We start from the raw sequence: 15955 nt of genomic DNA on the forward strand, positions 1-15955 counted from the left end.
CGCGTGACGCCGCCGCCATTATGGTGAGGTCAGCGTCACGTGACGGTGTCACGTGATGGTGTTCAGGCTGTTGCCTGGCAACGGCAACGCGTCCCCGGTCAGGCCTCACCGGGAGCGGGACGGGACCCGGCCGCATCGGGGTCCCGGGGCCTCCGCGGGGTCCGTGCTCACTCTGGGCACTTCCTCACTCCGTGCCTGTGGCTCAGCTCCACTCTGGGGCTCCCGCTGCACTTTGAGGCTCTCTCAGGGTCCTCCCTGCATGGGATCCCTGCTCCCGTTTGGGCTTTGCCGAGGTTCCTGTTCCCTTTGGGATCGTCTGGGACTCTCTGAGCTTCTTGTTCCCTTCTGGGACATTCCCACAGCCTGCACAGTCTTCTGGGGCTCTGGAGGGTTCCCTCTCCCTTTTGGGGTCCTCCATCAGAGACCCCATTTCCTTTTGGGGTTCCCCGTCTCTTTCAGCATCCTCTCTCTCCAGGCTCTCTGTTCACATTTGGGTCTCCTTGAGGCTCCTATTCCTTTTTTCCTTTCCTTCATCCCTGAAACCCTCTCTCCTTTTGGAGCTCCCCGAGATCCCGCTCTCCATCCCTGAGAACCCACTCCCTTTTGGGATCCTCTCAGAGCCCCCCACTCCCTTTTGGGATCCTCTCAGCGCCTCCCGCTCTCCTTTGGAACTCTCTCCTCCTCCCTGAGGCCTCTGTTTCCTTTTGGGCTTCCCCAAGGCCCTCCACCCCCATTGGAGCTCTCCATCCCTGAGGCCCCCCGTCCTTTTTGGGGTTCCCTTGGAGGGCCTGCCCTCTGTCCCCGGTCCCGCCATCCTTTCCATCCCGTTCCACCATGGAGATCAAGTACGAGTACTCGCGGAAGCGCAGCGAGTTCGGCCGCCCCTGCGTCTTCTCAGACCTCCCGGCCGAGGTCACTGTGAACATCCCACCCGACCCTGCCCTGGCCGAAGACTTCATCCCCCAGGACCCCGTGGACTTCGCGGTGCAGGAGGGTCCTGTCCTGGCCGGGCATGAGGTACAGGGACACCCCCTCACAGGGAAGAGGGGACATCTTGGGAGGAATGGATGGGTGGATGGATGGATGATGGATGGATGGATGGATGGATGGATGGATGGATGATGGATGGATGGTGGATGGATGGAATCCATGGATGGATGGATGGAATTGATGGGTGGATGGATGATGGATGGATGGAATCCATGGGCGGATGGATGGAATCCATGGATGGATGGATGGATGATGATGGATGGATGGTGTGATGGGCAGATTTTGGGCTCAGGGCCTGTGTCCCCCCGTGTCCCCATGTCCAGGTGAACACGGAGCGGTCACAGGTGACCATCCGGGGTGTGAACCACGTGGAGGGCGGCTGGCCCAAGCACGTGGACCCCAAGAACCAGGAGCTGACCACGCGCTACCGGGAGGAGGTGGAGAGGGAAGAGGTCTACACCAAGACTATCCAGCGCCTCGGCTTTGTAAGAGCCTGCCCTGCTCCCCCCCAGACCCCCAGAGCCCCCCAGAGCCACAGCCCTGCTGTCCCTGCAGGTGGTGGAGCACTACATCAGGCAGAACAACACCATCGACATCTACGAGGAATATTTTGAGGAGGAAGAGGAGGAAGATGAGGATGAGGAGCATCCCTCAGCCAAAATCATCTGTGTCATCAGGTAGCACAGCTGGGGGGAACTCACCAGAGCCTCAGTGGGGTCAAACCACCTTCACAAAAAATGGGAGAACATTAGGAGTTCAATTCCAGTGAGTTTGGGGTGGTTCTGGTGCAGTCTGTGAGCGGAGAGCCCCACAAACCTGAACCCTCCCTGCCCCACCACTCCCTCCCTGCCCAGGGGGTTTGCGGGAGGGAAGCAGGGTCAGACCCAGCTCTGAGCATCTCCTGATGGTGCTTTTGGATTTTCCTCCTTGTTCTTGGTGCCTCAAAGGTTAATTTCCACATCAGGGGTGTTTAGGAGTCAGATCCAGTAAGATAACTGGATTTTTAGAAAGGTATGACTGGAAAGAGGATGAAATCATCAACTCTTCTCCCCCCGCCCGACCCCTCAGGAGAATCATTTCCTGCACTCAAGGCTTGAGGGCTGCAGATTGGTTTCCTTGTGGTTCCCACAGTTCCCTGTGGGAGATGCTTATCCCAGGCATTTGCAAACTGACCCATTTTGGCCGGTGTGTCACCCCAAAGGGACCCCAACAACCCCAGGAGGATGTGCACGCACCTCTCCTGGCACCCCGATGGCAACAGGGCCGTGGCCGTGGCTTATTGCAGCCTGGACTTCCAGGAGAGCAGGAACCTGAACTCTGATTCCTACGTCTGGGATGTGGGTAAGGGCCAGGGCAAACCCACCAGGGGAGAGGGGATGGAGCACTTTGTGTCTGAGAGGGCAGGATGGGGCTGGCAGCAAGGGCAAACCCACCAGGGGATGGTGGTCTTTGTGTCTCAGAGAGCAGGATGGGGCTGACAGCACCCCAGGGAGGGTCACTGGGGGAGCCTCAGTGCAGAACCAGGAGAAATGGGAGCCCCACCAGCTCACATGAGGGGCTGGTGTTGATGTGGTGCAGCTGGTATTGAAGGAAGAAAGAGGCGGCAGGAGCCTGGGGTGAGATTTGTGCAAGCCTGCCTCACACCTGGTGTATTTTGGAGTGAAAAGGACAAAAAGAAGGGTGGGGATGCAGATTTGTGTATTGAGGGTCTGTCCCCAGGCCAGCTCCTGGTGACATGGGCACCTCCTCCTGCACACAGCTGTGTCAGGGAATGGGGTGGAGGCAGCAGGGTGGGCTGGGGGCTGATTTTGGGGGCTTCACCCTTTGCTTTTCACTCATCCCTCCTTGTAGAAAAACCCTACACCCCAGAGCTCACCCTCAAGCCCTCGTCCCCTGTGCTGACCCTGGAGTACAATTCCAAGGACTGGTATCACATGCTGGGAGGCTGCTACAACGGGCAGATAGGTGAGAGGTGAACTCTGCTCCAGGCTGGCTCCAGCCCTGCTACTCTGCCAGGACCTGTGCTGCCTCTGGGAGAGCAGGAGGAGCCCTGGCATTTACCTGTGGGCAGGGGTGTGCCCACCTGAGCGGGCACCCAGGGAGGGGAGGACACCATGACAAGGATGGATGGATGGATGGATGGATGGATGGATGGATGGATGGATGGATGGATGGATGGATGGATGGATGGATGGATGGATGGAGGGATGAAATCCATGGATGGATGGATGGATCCAGGGGATGAGCAGGATGAGTGCTGTGCTCCCACCTCTCCCACCACCCTGGATGATCTCTGGGGAGCACCGGGTGAGGTTTGCTCCCTGTTCCAGCTTGGACAGTGGGGCAATCATGACAAGGAAAGGAGCTGGGCACGGGTTTTTCTTTTCCTCCCCAGTGTATTGGGACACCAGGAAAGGGGGGCTGCCCATGGAGATGACCCCTGTGGAGTTCAGCCACAGGGACCCCGTGTATGGAGCGTACTGGCTGCCCTCCCGAACGGGCACCGAGTGCTTCTCCGGCTCCACTGACGGACAGGTGAGGGGCTGCAGCTGGGCAAGGGGCTCCTCAGGGCTCCTGAAGAGCTTCCTGTGCCTGCCCTGCCCCTCAGCAGCACAAGATCCCGCTCTCCCAGGCTGGCACGGGGCAGCTGCAGGACTGCCAGCACCTCTGACCGTGCTGGGAGCAGCCCCAGAGCCCCTGCCACGCCTTGTCCCCGCAGGTGCTGTGGTGGGACATCCGCAAGATGTCACAGCCCAGCGAGAGACTGGTCTTGGACATCAGCCGGCAAGATCAGCTGAAGGATGCTCTGGGTGCCAGCTCCCTGGACTTTGCACCCATCCTGGTCAGTGTCCCTGTGCCCACCACCCACAGCCCGACCTGGGCACGAGGGGGAGCCCAGCCCAGGGGTTTCAGTCCCTAAACCCACCATGGTGGTGGGTCCAGGATTCTGGGATCCCCTGCTGCCCCCCACACCATGGGGTCTCCATCCTGCTGACAGCTGCACCCTCCTGCTCCCACCCCCAGCCCACCAAGTTCCTGGTGGGCACAGAGCAGGGCATCATCATCTCCTGCAATCGTGATGCCAAGACACCGCCTGAGAAAATCGCCAACATCTTCAGAAGCCACATCGGGGCTGTCTACAGGGTGACCAGGAACCCCTTCTTCCCCAAAGTCTTCCTGTCAGTCGGTGACTGGACTGCTCGGATCTGGACTGAGGAGCTCATGGATTCATCCTCAATTATGGAGACCAGGTAGGTCTCCTTTAGAGAAGTACTAGAGGGCCTTTAGTCGGCCAGAAATCATCCCCAGGGCGGGTGGCAGTGGGATCTGGTCAGCCCTGGGCTGTGCCCGAGGCAGGGAAGTGCCAGCGTGGCTGAGGGCTGGCTCTGCTGGAAGGTACCACAGCTCCTACCTGATGAACACGTGCTGGAGCCCCGTGAAGCCGGCCGTGTTCTTCACTGTCCGGTCGGACGGCGTCCTGGACATCTGGGACATCCTCTTCCACCAGAAGGAGCCTTCCCTCAGCGTCAAGGTGGGTCCCCAGCACCTCCGGGACCCTCACATCACCTCAGGGCCGAGTGTCACCCCCCACGTGTCCCCAGGTGTCCAACGATCCCCTGCTCAGCCTGTGCTCGCAGGAAAACGGGCGCATCGTCAGCTGTGCCACCAAGATGGGCAATGTCTCCCTCGTGGAGCTCTCCCCGGGGCTCTGCACCATCCGCAAGAACGAGAAGACCCTGACCTCCACGGTATGTGCCCTCTGAGAGTGCCCACCGTCTGCCTGCAGCCCTGTGCTGTGCCCAGCCGTGTCACAGGGTCCCCTGTGCCCCCACATGTGCCCCCACATGTGCCCCCAGATGTTCGAGCGGGAGGCCAGGCGGGAGAAGGTCCTGCAGGACAAGTACAAGGAGCGGCTGCTGCGGGAGCAGGACCGCCTGCGGGCCCAGCCCGAGCAGCAGGAGGATGCAGTGCAGATCTTCCAGCAGGCCCGAGAAGATTTCCTCGCCAGCATCAAGGCAGAGCGGCGGAGGAGAGGCCTGGAAGCGCCCGCAGAGGTAACAGGGATGGGACAGCCTGGCCACCACGGCAGGGACCCCAGCAAGGGCAGGGCACAGCGTGAACCTCAGGGTGAACCTCTGTCTGTCAGGGTGAAGAGGAGGAGGCAGCTGCAGAGGAGCAAAGCTAGCAGGAGGAGTAGGAGGATGCCAAGGTCAGTGTGCTGCAGCTGCACCTTCCTGTCCCCTCCATGCCAGAGGTGCTGCAGGGACAAAGCCACTGTCCCCAGGCCAGGCAGCTCTCCTGGGCTCTCTGCCCTCCTGGGATGGCAAGTGGGGGACTCTGCACAGCCCCCTGACCCCACAGCTGCTCCCTGGCCTTTGCATCCTTATTTCCTTTGGTGTGAATAAAGCTGTGCTTTCCACGTCTCATTTCCTCTTGTGTCACAGCAGGGTCGAGCAGAGGGTGGGAAAGTCTCGTCCTCCTGCTCCTCCTGTCCTTTCCTTGACCCAGGACACCCAAAGCCAGTGGCTGAGCACAGCCAAGCAGCCACGGCAGCACAGGGTGTGCTTCAGTGTCCCCAGGCCGTGCAGCAGGGCACAGCAGGGTGGCTGGTGGCAGCTGGGGGCCCCAGTCCCCTCTGGGCTCTGTGTGCCCACAGGAGCTGCCCCGGGCTGGGTTATCAGTGCTGGGTAAACACAGCCCTGCTGGTAGAGCTGGCAGCCACCCCGACTCCTCACCCCCCTTAATTAATCATTAACGAGCTGCCAGCAGCACTGTCACAGCGATGGGGACATCACACGGGTGGCTCTCTGTGGGCTGAGGGGGAGCCCCCAGCAGGACCCTTCCCCAGGCTCTGCTCAGGGGCTGAACCCACCCGTGGGTGAGCAGTGCCAGGACAGGGTTCATGGGCCATCACCCCCCAAACCCACACCAAGCAGGGACCCACATCCCCACAGGGAACTGCATCCATGCCTGGATGGGTGCTCTCCTTCCCAGGAGTTCCATCAGGAGCTGGGCTGGGAAGCAGCATCACCCCAAAGATGCCCCACACATCCCACAGTTATTTTCTGCTTTATTAGGAAAGGGGTGGGGGTACCTGGACAGGGATGGGGCAGCTGCCACCGCCAGTGGGGACAGTGCCCCCCACCCCTCCTCCACTGGGGGAGGCTGACGGGCCCCTCAACCCCAGACTGGGCAGCTCTGTTTGCTCCTGAGCTGGGCCCAGCTGCACACACAGAGGGACCCCGGGGCTGCCTCACAGGAGGGATGGGCTGTCCCTGTCCCCATCCCCACACCCACTGGGGTCTGTGATGTGCCCGTGGGCTGCACATTTCACCTCCTGCACCCCCTACATGGGTCTGGGGCACTCCCAGCATCCTCCATCCCCAGGGACAGCGGTGGGGACGGGACATGGCAGGGGAACAGTCAGGGAGGGGTGGGCAGTGCAGAGCTCAGTCCTGGAGCCCCCCAGCGAGGGGACCCCCATCTACCTACAGGACCAAGCGTTGCCCCCACAGTGCTGGGGCCAGCACGGCAGCACCCAGCTGCTCCTCATTACTTCTTCACCTTGATGAGGGAGTGGTAGACGGGCTTGATGATGATGTGCAGGTGCAGGGAGTTGTCGATGAGGTACTCGGAGGTGCGTTTCTGCAGGTCGGCATGCACCAGGAAATCGGCGGCCTCATCCGAGCTCTGGTGGAAGCTGTAGGCGTGCTTGACCAGCACGCGGCCCTGCTGCCTCACGCCCACCAGCACGGTCTTCTGGAAGCTGACGCCGGCAAAGTCGGGGCTGCTCATGGCCGGGGTGATGACGAGGCGCGGGCGCCCGTCCTCGATGCGCACGGGCTGGACGGCGCCCGCCACCGAGTCCGAGTAGACGGGGCGCAGGCTGACGGGCAGCCAGCGTGGCGAGAAGAGCGCGTTCCACGTCACCCTCTTGCCGGCGTCGTGGCTGCTGGGCCCCAGCTGCGTCTGGAAGCTGGTGCTGCGGTCGTCGCGCGCAGGGTTGGTGATGACCCACTGGGAGCCCCAGCTGGGCGCGAGGTAGTTGCGGGGCAGGAACATGCTGCAGTTGACGTCGAAGTACTTGGCGAAGTGGAGCGGGGAGGCGGCGTGGAACTGGAAGGCCTGGAAGAGCAGGTCCTGCACGGCGGCGCGGTGCCGCGCCAGCACGGCCGACTGCGCCTGCAGCCGGAACAGCTGGCTGGGCGCGATCATGGGGTAGCGGATGGCGCGCAGCACCCGCTCGGCCACGGGCGCCTCGGGCTGCCGCCGGCTCAGCCAGCCCTCCACGGCGGTGTAGAGCTCCAGCTCGCTGTGCAGCACCAGGTCGGAGCGCTCCAGCAGCAGCAGCAGCAGCTCCACGCTCACCGAGCCCCACTCGGCGCTGCCCAGCACCGCCGACAGGTTCCAGGCCAGGAACTGCAGGCAGCTCTCCTGCAGCGCCGCGTCCCCGACGCGCACGGCGTAGTGGTACCAGCCCACCACGTGGCCCTGGCTGGACTCGCTGGCCAGGTGGGTCCTCATGTATTCGGCCACGCCGCGCTGAAGCCCCCAGACCCGGTATTTGCTGGCCAGCTGGTGCATGGGGATGGCCTGGTGCAGCAGGATGGAGACCCCCCCGCAGTACAGGTACCTGGGGCAGAGCAGGGGGTGGTGACACTGGGGACATCCATCCCTGGCAGCTCAGTTCCCAAGGGAGCAGCCTCTGCTTTCCACTGAGTATTCCCACCCCACGGGGTCCCCAGGGTTTCCAGGGAAGCATCACTCCCTCCTCGGACGCTTCCCTCCCATTCCACGTGATCTCCATGGTCACCAGCGGAGCATCCTCCTTTTCTGGCTGCATCCCATGAAGAGAAGCATCCATATTCTTTGGCCGCTTCCCTCCACGTCCACCCATCCCACAGGGTGGGAGAGAGGAATTCTCCCTCTTGGGCTGCATCCCTCCCAAAATGTACATCCTTTCCAAAACGTACGTCCCTCCCAAACTGCACATCCCTCCCAAAACGCACATCCCATAAGGGATGTTCCCTGTTGTTCCCAAGGGAACATCCCCATCGTTGGCTGCATCCTTCTGGCCATCCCCATCCCGTGGAGCTCCCCATGGTTCCCAGGAGAGCTGCACCCTCCTCTCCTCCCCATCCCCACGCACCTGATGAACTTCTCGAAGAGCGCAGCGGTCTCGGGCGGCTCATACAGGGTCACGACGCTCTGGTTGCGCAGGAGGCTCTCGAAGACCTCGCTCTGGAGGCTGAGCAGCAGCTGGTGCGTGTGGAACACCTTGGGCTCGTCGGAGGCGGCCGAGCGGACCCGCAGCACCGAGTCGCTGCCGTTGCCGTTCTGCAGCAGCTCCTGCAGCCGCTGCAGCAGCGTCAGCGAGTGGTTGATGGTGGCCGCCGTGGAGTCCCCACTAAAGTCGGCTTTTTGGGCTGCGGGGAGACGGGACCGTCCCAGAGCTGCACCCCAGTGCCAGGCATTGAGGTGGGCTGGGGTTACCGGGGTGCTGTGCACCTCCTGCCTCCACTCCCCAGTGCCAAAGGGCTGCTGGTGCCAAAGGAGTGTGGGGAACAAAGGACGTGGGGACGTTTGTGTCCCTGAGAGCCAAAAAACTGCCTTTCTGCAGCAGAAGGGCTGGGACCACCATGTCCCAGGCTGGGGTGTGCTGGGAAATGGCCGGGTGCCGGCGGCACTGGCTCTCAGCCCGGTCTGCCTGTCCTGATCCCGTCCCCGCTGTGGGCAGAGGGAGCCCCGGGCATTGCCCTGATCCCTCACATCCCTGACGGATGGACAGAGAGCCCCTGGGTGTGGGGAGCCAGGCACGCTCTGCCCCGCAGCCAGGAATGGGGTCCCGAGCAGCCTGGGGTCACCAGCTGCACTGTTGTCACTTCAGGGATCCCAACAGGGACTGAAGAGGCATCTGGGAATGTGGAACAGGGGTCTCCATGCTCCTGTGGGCACTGGGATCCTTCCTTCCTCTCCTCTTCTCCCTCCTGACACCAGTCCCACCCGCTCCTCGATTATCCTTCCCCGAGGACGAATTTGGTCCCGTCTGTCTCAAATCCATCTTCCTTCTCAAATCCCATCTTGCCGACGGATTACCCTTCCCAGCGCCGGCTTAAGGCCGGGGGATGAGGAAGGGGAGCGGGAATGAGGAAGGGGAGCAGGCGCCCTGTACCCCGCGGCACCGAGCCCTTCCCAGGGTACCCACCAGCGAGCACAACCCTGCTCCGAGAGCGCAGCACACCCAGGAGCCACTTCCATCCCCTCGGGCACCCCGAGGGCAGCGGAGAGCCGCGCTCCGCTCTCCGTCAGCCGCCGAGCCGCACCCCGGCACCCGGCGAGGGCAGCGCTGCCCGCGCCTCGGGGACCCTCCGCGCCTTCCCCCGCGCCACGGCCGCCCTTACCGGCTTGCACGGTGAGGAGGAGGAGGAGGAAGGCGGCGGCAGAGCCCCAGCGGCGGGTGGCCGCGGGCCGGGTGCCCGTCAGCCTGGCCATGGCGTCGCAGGCGCATCTGCCGGGTGCTGCGCACGCTGCGCGCCCGCCGCTTATGTAGGCCACGCGCCCTCCCGGCCCGCGGGCCCGCGCCGCCGCATCGATTGGTGGAAACTGGGACCGGCCGTTGCCACGGGAACGGCTTCCAGCCCCCCCGCATCCCACCGGGACCCCCGGCCCCGGCTCCGCGCCCCCGGGCGCTCCGCAGCGGGGACGGCGCCGTGCGGGACCCGGTGCTGGCGGCACCGCCGCACGGAGCCCCACGCGCGGCCGCGGCGATTTGTGCCGGGGGCTTTGCATTCAGGGCACAGCTCGGTGGCCTCCCGCTCCCCCCGGCTCATGGGTATTCATGCCGGCAGCAGCCCATCACCATGGCATCCGCGCTGCCGGCAGGAACTGCCTGCCCTTTTCCCAGCCTTTGCAGCCAAGAGGCCGCCCGGGCGCCCTGTGCGGCCTCCCTGGCCCCCCGCCCGCCCCGACACCTCCTGGGGGGCTTCACCGCGGGGCTGGGGCCCCCCAAAGCCGCAGCAGGACAGGCCCAGGATGGGGCGGTGCTGGGTGGGCAGGGAAGGGGCAGCGGGTGTCGGCCAATGGTGCCGGTGTCACTGGGGCTGTGACCCCGATGGGGACACAGGAGCAGGACCCCAGGCGGGGGACACATCCCACAGAGGAGCAGCACAACCCACAAGGGCACAGCAGCCCCGTGGGCACTGCTGAGGAGCCCCGTGCCCTGCACAGCCCTCTGAACACGGGCTTAGACACGCTTCCAGATGTTGGGCGTGGGCAGATGTTGCAGCAGCTGCCGGGGTGGTGGCATCGCCATCTGTCCCTGACCCTTGGGCTCGGTCACTCAGTACAAGACACCGAGCAGCCCCAGGCCGCGCTGCTGCGGCTCCCTGGCCCCTTGCAGAGACGGGCAGAGGGGCGATGCTCAAGCCCTGGGCACCCCCAAAGCCGCGGTGCCAGCAGAGCGCCCGGCCCGGGGGGTGTCCTTGCACCGTGGGGCCGCGGGGACCGGGCCCCCGCCGCGGCACAGCCGGTTCACGGCTCAGCGCCTCCTCCGACGCCTCATTTCACCAGCGCCTGATAAACAACAGCATGCGGAGCGTGTGCCCGGCGCTCCAGGGGCACCGTGCCAGCCCGGGCGGCGGCCACAGCCCGGGGACCCCCGTGTTGGGCTGCTCAGGGCCGTGGGGGGACACGGGGCAGCGTGGGGCTGGTGCTGGAGGTCGCCAGGGGACAGGGTGACACCTGCCAGTGTGCGGTGAGGTGAGGGAGCAGCCGTGCTGGCTGAGGGCTGGCTCACCATAGCGACCTGTGCCAGGCGGCAGTGCCAGGGCATCGCCCCGAGGGCTGGGGGGCACCGGGGAGACGGAGCTGGACCCAGGGACCGGCAGGGGACAGCGGGGCAGAGCAGGACCCCCCTGTGCTGCTGGGGAAACTGAGGCACGGTGTCCGGGCAATGGGCGTTTGCAGCAGCCAGGGCAGAGCCCGGCAGGGACACGCAGGCAGCGCACACGGATTCACGCCCGTGTGCACTCGCGTCACACGCTGTGCACACCCGCTCCTCCTGTCCCCAGAGGCGGCAGCAGCCCAGCTGCCCCCGGAGCGCCATCCCTGCTGCTCTGGGGAGGGGACGAGCCCTGCCACGGCACCGGAGCTGCCCAGGTGACCCTTCCCGGCCTCCGAGGGCCGGTGACGTCCCCGTGCCCTGCCCGCGGCTCTGCCCGCGACGCGCCCTCTCCGCCCCGTGCCCCGCGCCCCGGGAGGCTGTGCCATGCTGCGGGTGCCCGCGGGGACCGGGACACGGGCAGGGACACGGAGCCCGCACAGAACACGGACAGCGGCAGGGACACACGGACACTGACCGGGACTCACAGACAGCGGTATGTCCTTGGCAAACACCGAGCCCGGGGTGGGTGGCACTGCACGCCCGGCGGGTGGCACTGGGGTGACAGTTCCTGTCCCGCAGGTTTGGGGAGCGGGGACCGGGCAGGGGGAGCAAAGGGAGCCCAGAGCGAACCCGCCTCCCGCAGCTGCACAAAGGGGATCGGGCTGGGAAAGGGTTAAGGCGCTCGAGCAGCAGTTGCAGCCGATCGATGCCTCAGTTCCGCGGGGGACGTGGATGGACGGGACCTCCTGCTGATGAACCGGAGCTAATTTGCAGTTAATTGGCACCCCTGGGCTCCCCCCATCCTCCCCCTTCTCCTTCCTCGGGCTGCGCTCGGGATCTTGCTGGGGGTCCGGCAGTTGCAGGGTCGGGGAGGTGGGACCCCCGGGATCCCACACACACCTCGGGCACTGCTGGGGGAGCAGATCCATCACCGGGGGTCCCGGAACGCGAGAGAGACCTGACCGCTCCTCCAACCCCAGCCCTGAAGCCATTGAGGGGGCAAGGGGAATTTGGGGTGCCCCTGGGGCCAGGGTCAAACTGGGAGCAGCGTGGTGCCTCGTACCCCTTCCCTGAGCACAGGACCCCCCTTTGCACCCCACACACAAGACACCCCCGCTCCCAAAGACCACTCCACAACCCCCGGGCCCCCCGCACCCCCCAACCCCCGATCCCAGGACCCCCAGGACCCCCCATACCCCAGAACCCCCCAGTCCCCATCTCAGGACCGCCCCCCATCATCCCGCACTGGGACGGAGGGTGGCCCTCGGTGGTCCCTATGGGATGCAAATTTGGGGGGTGTATTCTGACCAATCAGAACGCAGCGCTCAGCTCTGGCCTCACCCCTCCCGTGGAACCCCTCTCTGATTGGGTGGAGACGTGCTCCCCTGAGCCAATAGGAGCGCAGAGCTCGGGAGGGGGTGGAGCCGCCCTGGTTTATGAATGGGCGAGGGCGGCGTGGGGAGAGGGCCGAGGGATGGGGCAGGGACCGGGACAGGGATGGGGCACAGATGGGGCAAGGAGCAGGGCAGGGATGGGGCACAGATAGGGCAGGGACCGGGGCAGGGATGGGGCACAGATAGGGCAGGGATGGGGCACAGATAGGGATGCGGATACGGATCAGGATCCGGATCCGGGCGGGGCCATGGGCAGGGCTCCTCCAGCTCCGCTGCCTCAGCCTGAGGAGCTGGAAAAGGACCCAGCTGGCAGTCTGGAAATGGCCACCGCACACTTGGCACCACTAAGACCACCCATCGGCACCTCTGGGTCCTCTCTGCCACCAGTGGGAGCCGTCGGGTGGCACCCAGCCCGGGCTGGGCGCCAGAGGCTCCCTCTGCTGGCAGCTGCCCCAGAACATGATGTTTTAATCCGGTTTTCTACAAAAACGGGGCTGAGGGATAAAGAAGGAGCAGCTCTGGCAGCGGGAGCTCTGCTGGGACATGGCACAGGGGGCTTGGGGTGCATTGTCTCCCATGGGTGCAGCAGCCCCAGGTCTGCCGGAGGTGGCACATTTGGGATGCTGCAGGACAAGGGATCTGGGATCCAGCCACAGCAGGGACACCCAGGCAATGGCCCCTGTGCCATGTCACAGCTGACCTCCCCCCGGGTGCCATCAGGATCTGATGTCACTGGTGCTCCTGTGTCTCCTCACAGCCGATTTGTGGTGGAAGATGACGGTGCCAGTGCCCAACAGCACGGCGGTGTCGTGGGCACTGCCAGAGTCGGAGCTGGAGCGCTCACCCTGCCTGGTTGGCATCGTGCCCATCGTGTACTACAGCGTCCTGCTGGGGCTGGGGCTGCCAGGTGAGAGGGCTGGGGGGCTGGAATGAAAGTCCTCAGGATGGAGGGGCTTTACCTGGTTCCCCCCAGCCTCAGGCCTGGCCCTGGTGCCCGGCTGTGCTGCCTGGCCCAGGGCAGGTGCCACGCCACGGGGACAGATGGCATTTGCGTTGCTTGGGCTGGCACACGGAAGAGATTAATCAGCCCAGCAAATCCCCACGGCACTGGGATATTTATAGCTCCCCTCAGCTGCAGCCTGGGCAGCCCTGGGGTCCTGGTGCTGCAGGAGGGGCTGTGAACCCCCGGATCTCACATCAACCAACGCTCCCCTCCCTGCAGCGAACATCCTGACCGCCGTGGCCCTGTCCCGCCTGGCCACCAGGACCAAGAAATCATCCTACTGGTACCTGCTGGCCTTGACCACCTCCGACATCCTCACCCAGGTCTTCATCATCTTCGTGGGCTTCATCCTGCAGACGGCCATCCTGGCGCGGGCAGTGCCCAGCGCCTTCATCCACACCGTCACCGTGCTGGAGTTCACGGCCAACCACGCTTCCACCTGGGTCACCGTGCTGCTGACCGTGGACCGCTACGTGGCCCTGTGCCACCCTCTGCGCTACCGCGCCGTGTCCTACCCGCGCCGCACCCGCCGCATCATCGCCGCCGTCTTCGCTGCCGCGCTGGCCACCGGCGTCCCCTTCTACTGGTGGCTGGACATGTGGCGGGACGCCGACCCCCCGACGGCGCTGGACACGGCGCTCAAGTGGCTGCACTGCGTCACCATCTATTTCCTGCCCTGCAGCATCTTCCTGGCCGCCAACTCTGCCATCGTCCGCAAGCTGCGGCGGCGGCGGCGCGCGGGGGGCGGCAAGGCCGCGGCGCTGCTGCTGGCCGTCACCGCCGCCTTCATCGTGCTCTGGGCTCCCCGCGCCATCGTCACCATGTGCCACCTGTACGTGGCCTCGGTCAGGAGGGACTGGCGCGTGCACCTGGCCTTGGACGTGGCCAACATGGTGGCCATGCTCAACACCTCCCTCAACTTCTTCCTCTACTGCTTCGTCAGCCAGACCTTCCGGCGCGCGGTGGGCGAGGTGCTGCGGGGGCAGCCGCGGGCAGCCCCGGGCCGTGGCAGCGCCCACTGCCCATCCTTCCCACCCCCGGGCCTGGAACCGCTGAAACTGCTGGGCAGCACCGCACTCTGAGCCAGGGCAGTGCCCGGCTGGCAGTGCCCACCCAGCCCCACGCATGGCACCAGGACCGGGGAGACCCCCACACCTTCCATGGAGCCAGGGTCACTGCTGCTGGGGGTGGCAGGAGGAGGGGATTGTGCCCAGACACTCATTTGGGGATGCTGTGGTGCCTGCCTGGCAGCAGCAGCCCAGGGTGGGCAGCTCAGCCCTGCCCATGCTCAGCCCCTGGCACAACGCTGGAACTCATCCAGGGAACCCAGCTCATCCAGGGAACCCATCCAGGGAACTCATCCAGGACGCGCCCCAGCTCAGTGGCACCGAGGATCCTGGGGAGCCCAGGATTGCCCATGGTGAGGGGTGGAGGGCACAAATGAGCACCGGTGAGCCCTTACAAGGACATGGTGCCCACTGGGTGCCACTCCATAAACTGCCATGCTGAGACCAAAGCTCTGCCTGGGTCCGGCTCGCTGGGGGCAGCTGGAATGGAGGCATCCTGCTGCAGCATCTCTGGCACGGGGTCCCTCTGCCCTGCCCACCCCGGTGCCCCTGCCCCGTGCCCAGGAGTGCTGGGGGAGCACCCACAGGGTCTGCTGGCTGTGGTGGGGTCTGCACACACGGTAAGGTCACAGCTCTCGGGCCCCCCATTAATCCCCCCAGCTGCAGCCCCCGGGCAATGCCCCCCTGCATCGGGCACACCCAGGGCTGCCCTCCCAGTGACACCAGTGCCAAACTGGTGTGACGCTGGAGGAGCGGCCGCGCCGGGCCAGCCTGTCCCCAGCAGCCGGCAGAGGGCAGGGATGGGACACTGCGGAGCTGGCACTGACGGGGCAGGGAGCTGGCACCCCCAGCTCCCCAAACCAGCCCCGCCGCCACCCTAATTCCCCCTAAGGTCCTTAACGTAATCCCCCAAAACCGTCCAGCATTCCGCCCGCATTCCCGAGACGGGACAGGACAGAGCCAGGGGGTGCCCGGGGGGTATCGGGACCTCAGCTGGCTCCTGGCGGGGCACAGAGACCCCCCCAAATCCCCCCAGACCCCCTGCCCACCCCGAGCCCGGCTGTGCCCGCACTGGGGTGGGATGGGGCGCAGCTTTGCCCCCAGAGTGTGGGGCTGAGCCCCCCACGGAGCCACCCTGCCCCCGGGTCATTCCCTGGGGTGCACAGACCCCTCCGGGGATGTCACCTCGTCCCAGGCCGGATCCCTACGGGGGGACAGGGTTAAACCCGAGCCGGTGGAGCGGGAGGTACCTGGGAGGTTCTCGCTCCATTAATTCTGGCACGTGAGGAGGGCAGGAGCGGGAAGGGATTAGTTATTAACCCGAGCCGGGCAGGGGCTGAGGGGCCGCGGCCCGGGGGGCTCGGCTGCCTCGGGAACGCTCGGCGGGAGCTCCGGGATTGCCACGGCCCCCCCCGATCGCCGGCGGCCCCCCTGTGCCAACCGGTGCGTATTGACTTGGCAAAGGAGGTGGAAATGTGCTGACGGCGTCCGCCGGAGCGAGGGGCTCCGCTGGGAACGGCTCCGAGCCCCGGCCGGAGCGGCGGGAGGCTCCGCGAGGGCGGCGGCGATCCCCGGTCCGGCTCCTTGCCGAGGGGAGCCGGGGCTCAGCCAGCCGTGC

The 15955-nt window shown here is 65.3% G+C and overlaps 3 protein-coding genes across 3 annotated transcripts; 2 read left to right on the forward strand and 1 right to left on the reverse strand.

Moving 5' to 3' along the window:
* Nucleotides 1-66: 66 nt before the first annotated feature.
* On the forward strand, nt 67-5410 carry DNAI2 (dynein axonemal intermediate chain 2). The gene is made up of 12 exons (XM_074555363.1): nt 67-1017; nt 1314-1475; nt 1546-1667; nt 2192-2331; nt 2842-2955; nt 3386-3525; nt 3710-3832; nt 4015-4241; nt 4387-4522; nt 4593-4739; nt 4848-5045; nt 5138-5410. The coding sequence occupies exons 1-12, from the start codon at nt 835-837 to the stop codon at nt 5174-5176; spliced, it is 1731 nt and encodes a 576-aa protein (XP_074411464.1). The 5' UTR covers nt 67-834; the 3' UTR covers nt 5177-5410.
* A 631-nt stretch (nt 5411-6041) lies between these two features.
* BTBD17 (BTB domain containing 17) lies at nt 6042-9845 on the reverse strand. Its single transcript, XM_074555362.1, has 3 exons — nt 9393-9845; nt 8141-8417; nt 6042-7624 (listed from the first exon to the last, which is right to left on the reverse strand). The coding sequence occupies exons 1-3, from the start codon at nt 9778-9780 to the stop codon at nt 6544-6546; spliced, it is 1746 nt and encodes a 581-aa protein (XP_074411463.1). The 5' UTR covers nt 9781-9845; the 3' UTR covers nt 6042-6543.
* A 3116-nt stretch (nt 9846-12961) lies between these two features.
* GPR142 (G protein-coupled receptor 142) lies at nt 12962-15938 on the forward strand. The gene is made up of 2 exons (XM_005496736.4): nt 12962-13174; nt 13490-15938. The coding sequence occupies exons 1-2, from the start codon at nt 12994-12996 to the stop codon at nt 14350-14352; spliced, it is 1044 nt and encodes a 347-aa protein (XP_005496793.4). The 5' UTR covers nt 12962-12993; the 3' UTR covers nt 14353-15938.
* The last annotated feature ends 17 nt before the right edge of the window (nt 15939-15955 follow it).

This window comes from Zonotrichia albicollis, chromosome 19 (assembly GCF_047830755.1).
Source record: "Zonotrichia albicollis isolate bZonAlb1 chromosome 19, bZonAlb1.hap1, whole genome shotgun sequence".
Lineage (NCBI taxonomy): Eukaryota > Metazoa > Chordata > Aves > Passeriformes > Passerellidae > Zonotrichia > Zonotrichia albicollis.